This window comes from Ambystoma mexicanum, chromosome 4q, assembly GCF_040938575.1.
Source record: "Ambystoma mexicanum isolate Mex_15411 chromosome 4q, UKY_AmexF1_1, whole genome shotgun sequence".
NCBI classification, from domain to species: domain Eukaryota; kingdom Metazoa; phylum Chordata; class Amphibia; order Caudata; family Ambystomatidae; genus Ambystoma; species Ambystoma mexicanum.
The window spans coordinates 255,678,828-255,692,784 of record NC_090928.1 but is presented as its reverse complement, the minus strand read 5'-3'; the positions used below and the strand labels follow the sequence as shown (position 1 = coordinate 255,692,784).

Sequence of the window (13,957 nt, the reverse complement as noted above, 5' to 3'; positions counted from 1 at the left end):
TGGGCCTCATTACGAGTAAGTAGGAAGCCCTGCCGCTTTTAGCGGCATGGCTACCCCCATACCGGGTACCAGATCCGGGTTCCAGGAATAGGGAATTACCGGGCCATTCCGACCTTGGAGGGGCCAGTATTTCCCCATTCAAGGAACCTGGACCCTGTACATCCCCATTCCCATTTGAGCCCCCATAGGGCTCAATGGGAATGGGGAGGATGCCCTTTGTTAGCATCCTGGTCTGCTAGCGGGACACGCTAAGGACGCCTGGTTTCACCAAGCGTCCTTAACGGGTCCCGCAAGCAGACATCGTAATGAGGCGGTAGAGGGATAACGGCGCCGGCAGCTCTACCGGCGCCATTAACCCTCTACCGCCTGGGTCGTAATGAGGCCCAATGTCATCACTGATGGCATCATCAAAGACATCAAAATGGTCCTGCTTCATGAATACTAGTCAAAGAGCTCATTCTGCAACCTCCACACACATACAACACCCGCATCCAAAAGGCACGAGTAATGCACAGCAGATAACAAGTTATGGTGCATTGGTAACAACAAATGGGGAAAGAAACTGGGTTTTAGGTTTTGCATTGGAGCTGTCTCTTCAGCGGCTGTTTTTTCATATTTTATGTTGATAGTTTACACAGAAGAGAGTCATACCATACTTAACAATGTTTTTAATGGAATACTTTAACCATATTGGCAACCTACCAGTTCCAGCTGCGTGTGGTCTGTGCCCATGCCTAGTGGGTGCCTTGGACCATTCCCTGTACACAGTGAAAGTATTTGCAGTACCCGTCGGGCTTCCCCTGCAGAAATACCCAGGGGCAGCCTGTCTAGGACATGGCCGTAGGTCCTACCAACTAGGCACTGAAACGTACCTGCAAGATGCCCGGCCGCCATACCAAGCAGTCATTGTGTTGAAGGTCATATGCTGTTCACAGTAAGCCCCCCCGCATATCTACACCGGGGTGCTGGCTGAGCATGTCCTGTACCCTTGCCCTAGCCACACTTGGCTCTACCCGTCAGCGTGATGGTAATCCACCCAGGAGTTTACACACTATATCAGGCAAAACATTTCTATGGAATTTGAATTGCAAATGTTTTAGGGGCCCCTTATAACTTTTAGCACTGTGACAGACGTTCAAGAAAGTTTTCAGAAATATTGATAGTGGGCTGTATGTTCTTTTGCAAGGCTTTAAGCAGTTCTGCCCGTTGGCCCAAAGTTATAACCCTGCTCCAAAATTATTTTTTCACTATGGTCCAATGTCACTTTCGGATGGTCAGAGGTTGCAGGCATGTGTATTCCATGCTCTTAAGTTTGCAAACCCATCACTCGACAGCCAGTTAGCAGGGATGTCTTCCTTTTCAGGGGCATAATCCACTTCCCTGCAGCCCAGGACTCAAGCGTGAGACTTGCCTGTCCCAAACCAAAGTTATTTCCACTGCAGTATTTCTGCCTTTTGTGCTCATATGTCTTACAAAATGTATCCTTTTTACAGAACCGTGCACTTGGAAGGAGAATTCTAAGCGCTGTGTTTTGCTTTTCATTATCTCTTCCTAGTTGGGTCTGGACCTGGAAGAGCTTGAGGAAATAGAGGAAGACGCCGGCCTTGGCAATGGAGGACTGGGCCGTTTGGCAGGTAATATATACTAACTGGAGTAACATGGTAACTTCTGAAGCCAGTGTACCCTTCTTACATGTGTTGCCATTACCGAGGCTCTCAACTAAACCACGCATGGATGGTGGTATACGAAGGCTGCCACCTTTTAGTCTAACCTTTCTAATGCTTATTAGATACTAGTGGGTTTCCGAATGAATGGGGGATCCTCTGGGTCTGATAAGCAGTGCAGAAACCATATTTTTCAGCTTAGGAAACGAGCTATGCATGACCCAGGCAACCTCACCTGGAGCGCTATATTTCCAACCTGCAAAATAGCAAGCCATTAAGCGAAAAATGTAATAATTTATGCTGGGGATCTTTTTCTAATCCTCGTTAAATGCCTTAAAGCATTAGTGCCCTTCTTGAAATGTCGCTCAATTCACTGGGGGACACAGAACACTAATGGGATGATTATATTCCTGATGGAATTCAATGAGCGTACCAGGTTTGAACATTGGCTAGTCAGTCAACCTTCTCCTCCTATTAACCCTTCCCTTTCCCTTTACTTACAGAACAATGTGCCACGAGGCTACCAACATGGCATAAGTGCTACTTTAGTCCATTTTATAATACATTGCACAGTAGTGTTCATATTGGTGCTCAAATTCCTTATTTACATTTGTTTTGCACGCTAGGAACTTGACGCCAACCCCTCCGAGGCACATAAAGACATCTGTGAGCTCTGTCATAACTCCACTGAAATTCAGGGTTCTACTATATTCCCCAAACTTTCTGCTGGTGCTACCTCTCCTTGAGACACCATTTGTAAGAGTCTCTTTGGGGTCTGACGAGCTGCTTACTCAACTGGCCTTAAATCATCCAATACCGGCTGGCCAGTGTACTTACTCTAAGCTCAAGGGGTCCGTAAAGAGGGGCAATGTAACCTATAAATCAGAAAACGGTCACAGTAGTCCAGGTTCCAAGTTCTCATCACATTCTGCCCACACCCTCCAAGATGTTTAATGCACCCCTTTCCACAACATTTTGCTTCCTTTTCTTTGGTTTGTGTCCATTCTGTGCCAGGTGATTTGCCCCATTAGTGATTTTGCTCCAGCAGCAGGTTTGCTCCCAAGGGTGGAGTTTCATTTCTGGTCAGAACTTGGAAGGCTCCTCCCAAGCAAAGAGGAGAGAGCCAGACATTCAATCAAGCATTGGTATATACTTACATTATTCCACAAGGAAAAGATTTCAGAATATTCAGAGCCTGCGCTGCAGTCAAGCAGAGTAAACATGTAAGCCAGCCAGATAAACAACAAACTACATTTAGGTCAAGGGTACCTGGAACTGCAGCCATGGATTCCAAGTTGCTGAAGAGATATGTAGGCACTAGCCCTTTTCTGCCATGAGATGACTAGTTACTTAATTGTGTCACCTTGTTGTGCAAAGGACCCCGGAAAGTTGACTCTTTGCTGTTTGTTGCATTTCCTTCCACGTTAAAACAAGGACAGTTTACTGCAATCTTGCACACATTTGGGCCAGCATGCTCATGTCCAATCTTACCTGAGATTGGCGATGGCTGGGTAACTGGAGGTTAGATGCGGTGTGACATGTCTGGTTGCATCTCAGTTCGTTGTAACTCTTGTCAGGATCTACCTTGTTCTCCAAACCTTATTATTGATTTTAAGGAGAACAAGAAATTGCAAGCATACACAGCCCCCTCTCACAGGCATACACAGCCTTCTCTCACAACAATACACAGCCCCCTCTCATAGGCAAACACAGCCCCCTCTCACAGGCATACACAGCCCTCTCTCACAGGCATACACATCACTCTCTCAAAGGCATACACAGCCCCCTCTCACAGGCATACACACACCCCCTCTCAGAGCTATACACAACCCTCTCTCACAGGCATGCACAGCACTCTCTCACAGGCATACACAGCCCCCTCTCACAGGCAAACACACTCCCCTCTCACAGGTATACACAGCCCTCTCTCGCAGGCATACACAGCCCCCTCTCACAGGCATACACACTCCCCTCTCACGGGTATACACAGCCCTCTCTCACAGGTATACACAGCCCTCTCTCAAAGGCATACACAGCACTCTCTCACATAATTTTACATTTGGGTCTAGTAGTTTTAGTCTATAGTTCTCTTTGGACTAGATCAATTAAAATTAAAATTTGCATACTTTCATTAAATCTCGGACTCCTTGCTCCGTCACTTTGTCTATTTCTGAAAAGATGTCTTTTAGCATTTTGACCAGTGCTAACAATAATGACATTTGGGAACTTGTCATGAGTCTGTATCATAAATCATTGGTGAGAACTGACGATGTTGAATGAATAAAGCGCTCGAAGCTGCTGACTCTTTGATCAAGAAAAGCAGGACATAACATTACCAAATGAAACAATGGGCCTCATTACGAGTTTGGAGGTAGCCATGCCGTCATTACCATCATGGCTACCTCCAAACTCGTGTCCGGGTCCCGAAAAAAGGGAATTACTGAGCCATTCCGACTTTTGGGGGCCTGGTAATTCTCATTTTCGGGACTCAGATCCAGTACGTCCCCATTCCCATTGAGCCCCCATAGGGCTCAATGGGAATGGGGAGGATGCTAACAACGGACCCGTTAATGACGGGTCCGTTGTTAGCATCCTGGTCTGCTCGTGGGTGCCGGTATGCACGTCTGGCCAGACCAGACGTGCATACCGCAACCCGCGAGCAAACTCGTAATGTGGTGGCCCGGTATGAACGGTGGCGGTACCTTACCAGCACCGTTCATACCACGCATAGTCGTAATGAGGCCCAATGTCTCAATAGAGTCAGATCCACACATTTTACAGGTCCGGAATTCCAACACAACTGCTAGTTTGGGGCCTACGACTTCCAACGTAGGGAGGCAGTTTAACCAGAATTTTATTTTAGGTACCAATCACAATGTTTTGGACAAGGAAACTTTGCCAGGTACGCTGTAAGCCGATTTGATGGTAAGTACAAATGTTCCTTTACAGGTTTAATCGTGCGAGATAAGACAGGTCCCTAGATCGATCCCATTTTTTGATTTTATTCGTAAGGATGATTTAGGATTCTGTTCCATTTATGTCCACCATGGTGTGAAAATTCTTGCATCTTTTCTTTAGCCTTTTCAAGAAGGGATTTGTGTCTTGCATCATTAGGGCCTTTAGCTAGAACCCAATTGAATGTAGGCCTGCTCTAGGACATCAACTAGAGATATACTCCTACTGATATATTGAGACCACCAAGATGCAAGATCCAACTCCAATCTGATAATGCTTATTGAGACAGAGTTTGGGAGACCCAAGACCTGTTTCAAAGATTTTTCTTTCAAGTGCGTCAAAAACGTCCTGTCTGTGATGTTCATCAATTCGCACTCGTACAGGACAAATTGGAGAAACTTTAACTCTATAGAGCTCGGTTGAACCGTGGAGTACAAGCACAATTAAAGTTTTGTCACTTTTAACATTGACATGCACAACGAGACCTTTTCTTTGATTCTAGCTACTTGTTTTTTGCGCTGTTTTTTAACTACCATTTCGAACCGCAAGTAGCGAATGGAGTTGCGTTGCTGCATTTTAACGTTGTTCAACTTCCAGGAATACTCTTTAGACTTTCTTCTGGTCGTACTGACCATGACACAAGATTTATCTGTGTTAATTTCCAGGGAATTTGCCTTAAAGTACTTTTCAACCCCAACAAGTTGCCGTTGGAGGCCTGCCGGGGTGTAATCCATTAGCAAGATATCATCTGCGAAAGCGTACACCTCAGCTTCAGCCCTGCCCAAGTCGGTACGAAACCTCCCCGCTCTTCGCTATTGTGCCACAAATCTGCTAAGTACAGATTAAATAAGATGGGGGCCAACACGCACCCTTGTCACACTCCTTTTTTCAACTTAATCTTCCTGGACAAATCTCCTATTGTGTTTAGCCTAAATCTTGTGGCATTGTCGGAGTACAGCAGTTCCACCATACTGAGAAGAGATGGGTCTATCCCCCACTCTGACAACCTCACCCATAACATAGAGGTGTCAACGTTATGAAACGCGGAGGACAGATCAATCACTGCAACATATAAGGTATGCCCTGAGTACGATCCTACATCAGACAGACAGGCCTTCAAGGCGAGACTGCTTTGTATTGTCCCCAAGCCCTTTCTGTAGCCCGTCTGCAGCGGGCTTAATTGGTGAGTTTTTGTGCCCAAGTTGTAAGTTCTTTAAGCACTATATTTGCAAAGACTTTTGACGATCTGTCCAGTAATGAAATTGGTCTGTAACTAGATGGTTCAGTTCTGTTCCCCTTTTTATAAATTGGGACAATAATTGAGTCAGCCCACGAGGAGGGACGGATATTCTTTTGGGTTACATGAGTAAATCGATGAAACAGGATACCCACCCAAAGTTCCGGGTTATCCTTAAAGATACCATTCATTACCCCGTCAGGACCACTGGCTCTCGAATTCTTTAGTTTACTGATTACAATCTCAATGTCTGCTTGATCAAAGACAATCAATTGAAAAGGCGTGATTAGTTAAGGTAATTTCAATGGACCTATACCATCCCTGTTAATATCATATGTGTTTGAAAAATGCTTAAACCATGCCCCTTCACTTACCCCTGTTGCTTGGGCGACTACTTGTTACTTGTTTTTGTTATTAAGTGTCCACCAAATACCTTGTGCATCTTTTTGCAAAATTTTGTGTAGGTGCTCCTGGTTGTTACCGATATATTTTTGTGTGTTATGTAATTTACACCAATTTTATATCATTGTTTTAGGATCTTTTTATTGTCTGCTTTTTCTACCTAGGTCAAGTCTCTACGTTTGAGATGATTCCTTTTTTCTTTACGCATTGTGCGTTTTCGTCTTTGGATCTCACTGTCATGTTTTTCTCTGTTGGGGTGGAGGAGAATGTGTAATTTGTTTGATGGTCTGTTTACTCTCGGTTTCTTCAGTCTTACTGTCGGTTTGCGAAAGTTTTCAGGGAGAGATTGTTCACATTTCTCTAGAGTACTCAAGGTACTCCATCATTCCAATAGCTCTGAATTTGCTTCTTTTGGATTATGACGATATTGGGCTACTCTGTTTCCCGAATAAGAGACCACTAGTGATTTCTTTGATAATGGCTCACTGGCTACCTGAAGCCCCTCTATGATCAGAGATATTTGCAACTTTGCATGATTGTTTTTAACAAAGATATAACCGATAACAGAGGCAGCGAAAACATTAGACCACGTTGGTGTGTCTTTGAGGAGACCTCCATTTAGCAAATTAGTTTGTGTGAAAGCCCACCTTGAGAGAAATCTAGATCAAATAATTCCTAAATTGGCCTTCCCCATCATGTGGGTTGTTGGTACTATCCTTCTGTCCCCATCGAGATAATCCCAATCAACGCCTGCAACTAAGCATTGACAATTGAAGTCGCCCGCTATAACAATGCGACATGGCGGGTTCTCAGATAACCAGGTAACTAAAATATCTTCCACTTGGTTCACGACTGCCTCATGAGTGGTGTTCTGTGGGTTGAAGTAGATATTGATCATGAGGACCACGGAACGCAAGGGATTTCCCTTATATCTGTGATCATCGTGACCAGTATCGCATCAGAAGTTGTGAAGATTTCAGTTACTGACAGGGCATTGGTTGCCCTTACAACTTTTAAAAGACCTCCCATTGGCCTACCTCTTAGTCCCTTTTTAGCAGTTTTTAGTATAATCAAAAACCATCCCACACAGGCATTGTCCTCAGCCAGGTGTCCTGCAAAAGAATGATGTTACGTTTTTCCCACTTCGCATTGATGTTGTCATTTAAGAAAGTGTTATATCCTCTAGAACTTCAACTGAGGATATGCCAATTCTTAGAAGAAGCCTGGTCTACTTCGAGTTGTGGCTGGCAAGGCAGAGGCAAGCCAACCCCAACTTGATGCTTCCTGATTGTCGGTAATTTCTCGTTGACAGTCCGTGTCGAAATGGCAGATTACTTTTATACTGGGTTTCCCCTTGATCATGTACCCTGTTTTCGGGTTGATGTGTCTAGTAACATTCATAGCCCTGGAGTAGAATGTTTTCCTGTTGCTCAATTAACAGTTTCTCCACCATTTTTGAGTGAACGTTTTCATAGTCGAATAGGTCAACATACTTGATGTCTGCCGATTAAATGGTCTGTAGTTGTGGAATTGAAGTCAACACAGTGAGCAGTCTACTTCTGTTAAAGGGGTTGTTGCAATCAACTTCACATATTGATTCAAAAATAAGGAAGTACTCAGTTGCTTGTCGAAACAGACCTCTGTTGTTTTTCACTCGAGGCCTGTTTTTTTGATGTCAGGGATACGGGACGGTTCTTTTGGCCGTCCTCATGGTCTTGAAAGTTGTGATTAGAACATATGCTTTCTTGTGGACTGTTGCCTCTCATTTGAGGTTGTTGAGATGTATGACTTTATTTTTAGTAGTTCTTATAGACTCGTTATCCCTTCTGATTGAGTTCAGTAATAAGTCCACTATCGGTGTTCAGGACTTTTGAATTTGGGGCAGGAGTTCATTGTCTATATTGGATCGTTAATTGTGAAAAGTTTGCTTTTTTTCTGTATTGTTTTGGTAACCTTAGTTGTGGCAAGTTCCTTGCTGCCTTTTCTACTCTCCACCGCTGCAAGTGTTCTCTGACTCTTATCATTTATGCAGATGATTTCATGCAAGGCTTCTTTCAGTTTATCCTTTTTTCAACAGATGCAATATTGCGCAGAAATTTACGAGAACCTTTATTCGAGATTTTTGCTCTTCCTTTCATGTTTTTGTTTTTTTCCCTTTACTATGGAATTCGATTTGGCTCTGTTTTGTTGATGTTTCATCTGGCGTCTGATTTTCTGATGGAGTTGCTTCTGTAGGTACTGTCACTTTTGGTTCTGTCCATTTCTGAGATGGTACAGATGTGCCCAAAATCTCAGAACTCCTGCTGATATTCAGTGGTTCCGGTGGTGCCCCGCTCACCAGCAGTAACCTTATCTCGCTCAGAGACTGAGTATTCCTTCTTACTTCATGGGCCACAGTGTTATATAAGCGTATGAATGATTGCAGAACCAAATGTAGGGCAGCTAGGGATGTTGAGGCTCCATCTATTGATTCATTACAGTTTGCCTCGTTTCCCTGAAAGGGGGGAAGAGTGCTTTGGTCTCGTGTTGCGACAGAATCATCCATTCTGTTGCAGTATGGGAGTAATGTCTCTTGTATCTCATTTCTAAGTTAATCCTGGGTTCTAAATAGACCTGGAAATATACTGAGTCGGTCTAGTAGATTTTCAATTGCATTTATTTCGTTTGCCAGGCTTACACGGGCATCAAAAATAGAGGTTTTCACATGTTGTTCTACCTGTGTTAGGACTTGTCCCGATACTTCAGATTCTGAATTTTCTATATTTCTATTTATCATTGTTGAATCGTTTATTGTGATGAGTGTATGATCAGAGATAACACAACCATCTTTTATTGCTTGTCTGAAAAGCTTTGGGGGCCGCTTAGGAAAAAACACAGACATTTTCCCCTGTTTCCTGGTTGCCTGGGAGGCTAACTGATGCACTTCCATTTGCATAGGTGGCTTTTGCAAAGAGGATGCTTTGTCACTCCTCAAAGTGTATCTCTTGGCTTTCCCTCTCATATTCAGCTGCTAGGGCTGAGCCGACGATCAAAGGGATTTACCCCGCAGATTCCTCGCTCTTTTACTTGCAAGTCTTTGCCTATACGTGTGTAAGGAAAAGTCTGTGTGGCTCAGTGTGTTTAGACTATCGCGCTGAGGATCAAAGGGACAGGCCCCGTAGTCTCCTCGCACAGTTAATACACAAGACTTTGCCTATTGGTGTAAGTTTCGCTCGATGTGCGTGGGCTTTAAGAGCTTCCCCTGTAAATAGTTGATAGCCGTATTTCTTGGTGAAGTCACAAGAATGAGCGAATGAATTGTCCACCAATTATCAACAGTAGTATGTTAATCGCAACTGTGGCAGGAAACGAGATTAGGTCGTTCACTCACCGATATGGAGCGTTTATGTAATGCTAAAAGGTTTTTTGTAGAGGGTTGGTTGCATTGCTGTACCTTGCTGTGTCGCCAGTCGCCTGCTCGGACTGCAGGGACTGCTCCACTCAGCCCTACTCCGCTCCGCTCTGCGGACTTCAGGGCTTCTTGAAGTTTAACTTTTCCTCAAAAAGAAATGGCCAGCAAAGACAGACTGACATGCACAGCACACTGCAGGGACTGCTCCACTCAGCCCCACTCGGCTCTGCAGAAAGGGTTCTTGAAGTTTAACTCTGGCTCGAAAAGAAATGGGCAGCATAGACAGACTGACATGCACAGCACACTGCAGGGACTGCCCCACTCAGCCCCCCTCTGCTCCGCAGACTTCAGGGGCTTCTTGAAGTTTAACTCTGTCTTGAAAAGAAATGGGCAGCAAAGACAGACTGACATGCAGAGCACACTGCAGGGACTGCTCCACTCAGCCCCACTCTGATCCGTGGAACTTCGGGGGTTCTTGAAGTTTAACTCCGCCTCAAAAAGAAATGGCCAGCAAAGACAGACTGACATGTACAGCACACTGCAGGGACTGCTCTACTGTGTACATTTCGATCTCCTATTTACCGCTATTTGATTTACTTGTACTGGGTGTTTCTGCTCCTCTTGGCCCCTAGAGCCTTGCTCCCTCCATCTTATAGGAGCTTTATTCACTGTTAATTGTCCAATACCTGGCTCTTGCAAATGAGTTCTTCTTCGTTAATCTAAGAGAAATGTGTGTTATGTACATGGCTTATCTGTCTTTCTCAGTTTGTGCAATTATTCCTTAAAATAGCTCCCTTGATCCCAGACCAACATAGACTCCTCTTTATTCTGCACACAAAGCTGTTTCTCCACTGTCTCCTGACTCTGCATCCCATGTCTGTTTCTGAGGTAGCTGGAATGAATCTTAACATGAGCCGGCATCCTGTCATGGACGTCCTTGTCACGTTATATTTTCCTCTTATAGCAAGCTTCTATATCCTTGCATTACTGTGTATTTACACTTATTGGTCAGCAAATTACTTTATCTTCTTTGTATTACTTTATCTTTTCGTACATGTTTCTCTTTTCATTGTAGTTACATCACACTCTTAAGTATTTTCATACTGTTTCTGTATGTCCTCATATATCTTCTTCATGACATCACTCTACTCTTGTCGGATTTCACTCAGTGATCCATGAGGTCCATTTGTGCGTGCTGACATCCTTCCATCCTTTCAGTACGAGGGTACATTCGGTATGGTTGCCTGAGTGCATATCTTCTCTCATACACTCAATGTGGTACAGGGACAACACATGGGGTCTCACATACAGCTCTTCTCCTGCTGTTCCAGTATGACGGCGTGAGGGGGCAGGAGCTAGGGAAAATGCATCAACCTGCTACTCTACATTCCCCTCTCTGGTCGAGTCCTGAACCACATTCTCCTCTTCAATCACCTTCATCTTATTTTCCTTATATCGTTTCTTTGGGATCCATATCTTTGAAACCCACCATCAGGTGACCTGCATTCATTATATGTTCATCCACACTCCAGGTCATGTGACAACACTCTCCTGATGGTGGAAAAAATATCCATCATCCTACATATTGTTTATGATCCTGAGGGTAGTAGAACTTTGTTCCTGGAGGAGCCAGGGGACTTTGCTTTACATTCCCACTGATACTTTCCTCATCTTGAATTTTCTCACCAGCTCCAGCATATATATCAATCATTATCTTCATCCCAATAGCTTTCTTGGCTGTCTTCTGACACTGTCCCAAATTGATCCTTATGAGACAAAATCCTAGCAATACCAACACTGGCATTGCTCCAAGTATTTTGAAGGCATTCGCCAGCCAAGTTGGAATCCGTGATAATAGAAGTGAAAACCAGTCATCTCCAACTGTCTCATCAGCTTCATCTTCCATTTTTGTATGTAAGGTTGTCAGCATGGTTATTGCTTCCATCAGGGTTCCATTTTCTCAGTCATGGGATGGTATGAATGTACAGCAAAAAGGCATGGACTTGGTGCACACACCTCCTTTCATTACTGTAAATAGGTCCAGGGCATACCTGTTCTGGAGAGACATTAACCTGATGGCTCTCACTTCTTCTCTGATTGCATTGAATCCTTTTATTGCCGCATTGGTCATCTGTAACAGCTCCCATCTGGTGATTTGCAGCCACTTGGTGTTCACTGCAGTCTGGAGGTCTGGCATGAATATAGATTTCATTATCATTGCTGTCTTGCTGACCAGTTTATGTTCATGTGGAATGTCTTCATAGGCCCTTATTGATTTTGATGAAAAATAGTTTTCCCTTTTCAGCCGGCAAAGCTTGAGCGACCTCTTCCTCCTCTGGTGCTCATTCAGTTTTGGAAATCCATCGATATGGAGATCATGTTGAGGGATCTCTAATGCTGGAATGTGTATTACTACAATGGAACATACTCCTCCCCAATTTTTAGGCAACTGCATGTATGCTCTGGATCCACAGGCCCAATATCGGTGCATAAAAACTGCAGTTCCTCTATTCATCCCTGGGACCTCTAATATCTGTCCACATCCTTTGTTTTCTCCGACTAGAACCAAACCTTCATTCTTGAAGCATGTTGTTGCATTCTTTAGTGGTATTATAGATACTGGTCCTCCTTTGTTGTCAACCCATGTTAGTAACTTTGAGAATATTTGGCCCATGGCTCTAGGCAGCTGTCATTCACTATTTGCACTATGCTTACTGGTTCCTTCTTCAATAAGTGTGCAGGGCAAGGTAATAGTCCTTCTTCCCATCCGGTACTGGTGGTAGCACGCCCATACACCAATAGCTGAGGTCTCTCCCAGCATCCTGGTTCTCCTGATCTTTCAGTCATATCTGTGTAGTCCATCCTCCTCATCTTGACGATTTTTATTTGTTCTCCAATTTGGGCTGGATTCATGAGTTTTTTGCTTGTCCACCCCATCCCACTTTCCAGCCTACTTGTTTTCACATAAGTGTCTTCATATGGAAATGTTCATCTTGATCGCCATCGTAAAGTTGCCCATTTTCCTTCAAATTGCCCTCCAGTCGTACACTTCATTTCTTTGGCAATGAATGTCCTTGCTGCGTTCATGGCATATGGTATTAAGGACGGTACTTTGGGAGAACTGGATTGATGTGTGCACATTAGTCAGCATAAGTTGGTAGACAAATGCAAATTTACAATAAATGGTGCCACATGCTCCAACCTATTTGGCGTAAACCAATCTTCTGCAGTTGTAGCAGCACGACTCTCGAGTCATATGCATGGGATAGTGAAGCTGCTCCAGTACCATCAGGGTGAATAAAACATGAACAGAAATCCCCAGGTTGCAAGTTGTTGTGCCAGCATGGTAAACTGTCTCGACAGAATAGAATAACCAGTTCTTCCATTGAGTTAACAGCCGATTGGATGTGTTCACTTTGCCAGCTTTTCAATGTTTTAATTTCATGTGTATTTCTAACAATTGGTAGTGGTAAGGGACAGTTCTCTTGTACTATCCCTGTTAGACAGGCGTTGCACCATCCCCAACCTAGGGCCAGACACTCCTGTCAGGGACAGGGTGTTCTTCCTCTAGGAACAGCTAGTACATTGTTTCACAACCTTTGTCTACCAACTTATGCTGACTAATGTGCACACATCAATCCAGTTCTCCCAAAGAACCGTTGTTTGTGATACCGTACTGTTCTCTTTAACGGTTAGGAATGACAGCTGACCTCTCATTTTGTCATTGAAACTACCCTCTTGTCCTTATACATGGTATTACGGAACATACATAGCAGCTTTCATCTGACATTCTCTCTCCCACCTCCTTTATGTGCTCATACCATAAATTATTTTTTAAATGAGCCGAATTATCAAGATATGTATTTATATCTTCATGATCTTCCCCAACATCCCTTTTGAATCGAAATAAATGCCTCATAAGATTATAGAGAATTCTGTTTATGCTTTCATTGGGGACAGTATTAAATGTTTCACTGTCACCCACCATGTCTGTATTGCTTTTCGTAACATGTCAAAATGCCATAATAATCAGGAGGAAAACACACACCATAATACAAAATGATATCACAATTATTATTCCATGAAAGCTCATTGAATTTCTTGATGGGAATAAGCCTCTTGTATTCTGATACCTCCTCATCTTATTTTGACTCTAATTTTGTAACTTCTGTATTTCTTTATGGATCACACCTTTAGATCAAGAACTGTAAAATGATTGCTATAATTATTGTGAAAATAATATAATTATTCTTAAGATTGCCGAAAAACATCACAATATTCACGTCGTCTTATGAAAGCTAGATAAGA

The 13,957-nt window shown here is 43.6% G+C and overlaps 1 protein-coding gene across 1 annotated transcript in view; it reads left to right on the top strand.

Moving 5' to 3' along the window:
* Window positions 1-13,957, top strand: part of LOC138467651 (glycogen phosphorylase, brain form) — a 760,591-nt gene that overhangs the window by 186,483 nt on the left and 560,151 nt on the right. Inside the window, exon 3 of the mRNA XM_069607828.1 lies at window positions 1,556-1,634. Within this exon, the coding sequence (XP_069463929.1) occupies window positions 1,556-1,634 (79 nt within the window). The remainder of the gene's footprint in view (window positions 1-1,555; window positions 1,635-13,957) is intronic.